Raw genomic sequence first — 3,883 nt, 5'->3', positions numbered from 1 at the left:
AATATAAGTAAAACATTGTTAAAATACTGCACAGTTGCTGATTTTTACAACTTGACCAGTTCAAAATGATTTTTCGCCTTATTATTTAAAAAAAAAAGCAAACGATTAGAAATGGCACAGAATGATCATCATAACAAATTTTATTATGGCACAACAGATACATTTAGGCAAAGTTGTTAAATGACACATTTAACACACACTCTCAAGGTAAAATAATAATAATATAATATAAAATGCTTAATAGTTGTAGGATCATTTATATATATATTATAAGGTAGGCCTAGTCCTGCTACTGTACATTGATGTGACATTGACTGTACAGATGTACTCTACAGTGATGTGAATGAAGATAAAAGTTCATTTTGAAATCAAAAGTATTAAAATAATGTGATTGTTGTCGGTGTCTGCACATAAAAGAAGTTTTATAGTATTTGAGCATATCTCGCCTCAAATAAACAGTTTCTCCTACAAACACGTAGAATAAAGTCAGATCTCTGCTGATGATCCTGTAAGACAGGTTGTTTCATGAGGCTCATTAGCTACTGAAAGGATTTTTTTATCATGTCAATAGTTCATGTTTTCACCTCATTGATTATGCTGATATGTTAAAATCACCTGTAAACTGCTACTTAAAGCTCATTCACTGGTGTCAACAGCCACACCATCACCATAAATCTCTTAAGAGCATTTCATTGTATTTTGCTGTTAAAGCAGGTTTCATTTAAAAACATCAAAAAGTTAAAACCACTGAGCAAAAGCTCAGCTAAAATGTAAGTGATGTTTATACAACTGAAGTGTTATATGTTGGTAACAAATGTACATTTATTTCTGAATTTTTTTATTTTATTGTTTTATGTTTTGGATTATTTTAATTGTGGTACTTATACTTTTTCTAATATTCATTTGTCTATATGTCTATAATAAATATAAAGAAGTAAAAAAAAAAACAGAAATACACAGAATAATTTGAATTGTTGTGGCAAAACTTAATCAACTCTCATTAGCATAAGGAGACAGGCTCACTCTCAAACTTACAATTAAAAAGAAGCTTTTAAATTCTTTGCAAAGAAGGTCAGACAGTCATACAGAAACACAAGTCGCTGCAGAGTGTGACAAGGAAGGGAGGGCAGTCCTCCGCTTTATATCTCTTTTCCCCAGTCAAGGTTACAAACTCTTAGCAGCTGTACTTTTCCATAGATAACAACAAAGTCAAAAACACAACACTATATCATTCTCCTGAAAATTGGTTCTTCCATATTTAAGGCCTAGATGACCTCCCAGGTCATCCTTAGACGCCTGTGGGTCTCCCAGTTGCCTCCCTTCTGTACCTAACATGGCTCTATAGATCTTCTGTCACCCATACATCTTACTCCTAAGCCCCAAACTCATTTCCTGCTGTCTCCGCACAGCAATTCTAAGAAAACATATGCATATACCTACATTTCCATAAGCATATATGGTCAGCCAGAAGTTCATGCAGATGAATTTTTCCACTACAGAATTCATTTAGTGATTTATATTTTGATAAACACGTAGTACATAAATGCTTAAAATGTGTGAATGAGTCAAAACGGGTTTTATTTCAGATTTTATTTTATTTTTTTATTTATGCAAATCTGCTCCTCCTTTCACAAGTACTTTACATCAGTGAAGCTCCTCCCACAGCAATTCACCAAATAAAAGTTGGAATATTCCCATCAGTGAAGAAGAGTTTTCAGTGACAACAGGAGTGACCCAGAGCCCTGCAAAATGAAACCTGAAGATACTGAAAAACAGAGAGGTTGGTGTTTACTCTTTATTATTCATTTATGAACATTAAGATAACAGAAACTTAAAGAACTGGTTGTATTTAGTCCTACTAGCTGTGAAACTACAGCAGTAGCAAATAATATACTGTGGGTATGAAATCACTATCACAAACTGAAAATGTATAACTTTTGTGTTTTTCAACAAATAATTAGTGAAAGGAGATTTGAATATTATACAAGCTTTTTATTTATTAATTTTCTATCTCAGTCAAGCTTATTTTCTTATCTTATCTTCCGAATGATGTCACTTCCTGATATGAGAGGTTGTGACAGGTGTGAAAAAATGTAAGAAATGCTCAATTTTTTTTTTTTATAAGCAAAAGTGTGTCACAACAGTGTTGAATGAGTAATGCTATTGCTAATACATTTTTTATTTGAAAGTAATTAATGTTTTTTTTTTCTTTTTAGATAAATACAATAAAGGAATGCAACCATCATATTTTTTGTTAATATTAGATAATTGTGTAGTTTATCAAACATATTCAATAGCTCTCACTTCTACAAACAAATAATAATGGGAATATTAATGTACACAATTCATGAACATATAACTAAATTTCTAAAAAATCATCATAAAAATATTTTTTTTTGTGTATCAACGTAAATTATTTCTTCTGTTAAGTTTTAATGTCTTTTTTTCCCTTCACATTCTGGCTTTGAGTTTTTTGAATGATTTACTGAAAACTTTTTTTGCTTTCATTTTAGACCTGATGGAAGAGACGGAGGAGAGTGAAGAACTGAGTGAAGCAGAAGAAAAACACGTCAAAAATGGAGTAAAATCTCTGAGTCGCTCACAGGCTCAACGTAATTTTATACTGAAAAGAAACCCTTCCCAAAAATTCACTTGCCTTATATGTGGTAAGACTTTCCCATACAAGCAAAGTCTTAAAGTTCACATGAGAGATCACAGTGAAGAGAAGCCGTACACATGTGATCAATGCGGGAAGAGTTTTAAACAAAAGGGACACCTTAAGAGACACATGATAGTCCACAGTGGTGAGAAACCATACACGTGTGATCAGTGCGGGACGAGTTTTGCGTATGACAAACACCACTTTTAAAAAGCCATCTGCGTTCTCATTCTGGAGAAAAAAACCTTTAGCTGTGATCAGTGTGGCAAAACGTTTTTTAAGGCAGCATATTTTGATCCACTTGAATGTTCATACAAAGGAGAAGCCTCACATGTGTTCATTGTGTGGAAAGAGTTTTTCACGGATGGGTACTTTAAAATTACACCAGAAAAGACACAGCGGTGAGAATCTTGCATGCTTTGATTGTGGGAAGACCTTCTTTACAGATGCAGAACTGAAAAAGCACCTGACGACCTGCCCGATCACATGGAGAAAAAAACCTTACAAGTGTTCACACTGTGACAAGAGATTCAGTCGATTAGAATTGTCTGAAAACACACGAGAAGATCCACACCTGGAGAGAAGCCGCACACATGTGACCAGTGCGGAAAGAGTTTTACACTACTAGGAGAACTTAAGGTTCACAAGAAAATCCACACTGGAGAGAAACCGCACACACAGTGATCAATGTGGGGAAGAGTTTTCACAGTAAAATCACAACTTAAACGTACACATGAAGATCCACACTGGAGAGAAGCCGTACACATGTGGTCCGTGTGGGAAAGAGTTTACAGACAGAGTGGCATTTTCAAATTACATCTGCGTTCTCATTCTGGAGAAAGACCATTCAAACTGTGATCAGTGCGGTAGAGAATTTTTTTTTGGTCAGGATCCCTGAAGGAACACATGAAAGTTCATACACAGGAGAAGCCTCACAGAAAAAAGTGTTCTTTGTTGTGGAAGAGTTTTGAGTCAGCGAGATACTTTAAAAAGACCACCAGAAAAGTCACAGCGGTGTGAAGGATTATATGTGCTTTGATTGTGGGAAGGCTTTTGTTACAAATGCTGAACTAAAACTGCACCAGAGAATCCACACTGGAGAAAAACACACTGGAGTGTTCACATTGTGACAAGAGATTCCGCCGTCAGAACATCTGAGAACACATGAGAGGATCCACACTGGAGAAAAAACCATATCACTGCCCTCCATGTGGGAAGAGTTTT

The 3,883-nt window shown here is 34.9% G+C and overlaps 1 protein-coding gene across 1 annotated transcript; it reads left to right on the top strand.

Annotated features, from left to right (window-relative positions):
* Positions 1 to 1,644: 1,644 nt before the first annotated feature.
* On the top strand, positions 1,645 to 2,869 carry LOC122141459 (zinc finger protein draculin-like). The gene is made up of 2 exons (XM_042748941.1): positions 1,645 to 1,780; positions 2,514 to 2,869. Exons 1-2 carry the CDS (start codon positions 1,750 to 1,752, stop codon positions 2,867 to 2,869), a joined length of 387 nt encoding a protein of 128 aa, XP_042604875.1. The 5' UTR covers positions 1,645 to 1,749.
* The last annotated feature ends 1,014 nt before the right edge of the window (positions 2,870 to 3,883 follow it).

Source organism: Cyprinus carpio, chromosome B22, assembly GCF_018340385.1.
Source record: "Cyprinus carpio isolate SPL01 chromosome B22, ASM1834038v1, whole genome shotgun sequence".
Classification (NCBI taxonomy): Eukaryota; Metazoa; Chordata; class Actinopteri; order Cypriniformes; family Cyprinidae; genus Cyprinus; species Cyprinus carpio.
Note: the sequence above shows the minus strand (reverse complement) of the source record. Positions and strands in the feature narration are given on the sequence as shown.

Excerpts from the sequence above, each read along its gene's own strand:
- LOC122141459 (XM_042748941.1), top strand. The coding sequence starts at position 1,750 with ATGAAACCTGAAGATACTGAAAAACAGAGAG. Across the intron at positions 1,781-2,513 it reads AGATACTGAAAAACAGAGAG|ACCTGATGGAAGAGACGGAG; the intron begins GTTGGTGTTTAC and ends CTTTCATTTTAG.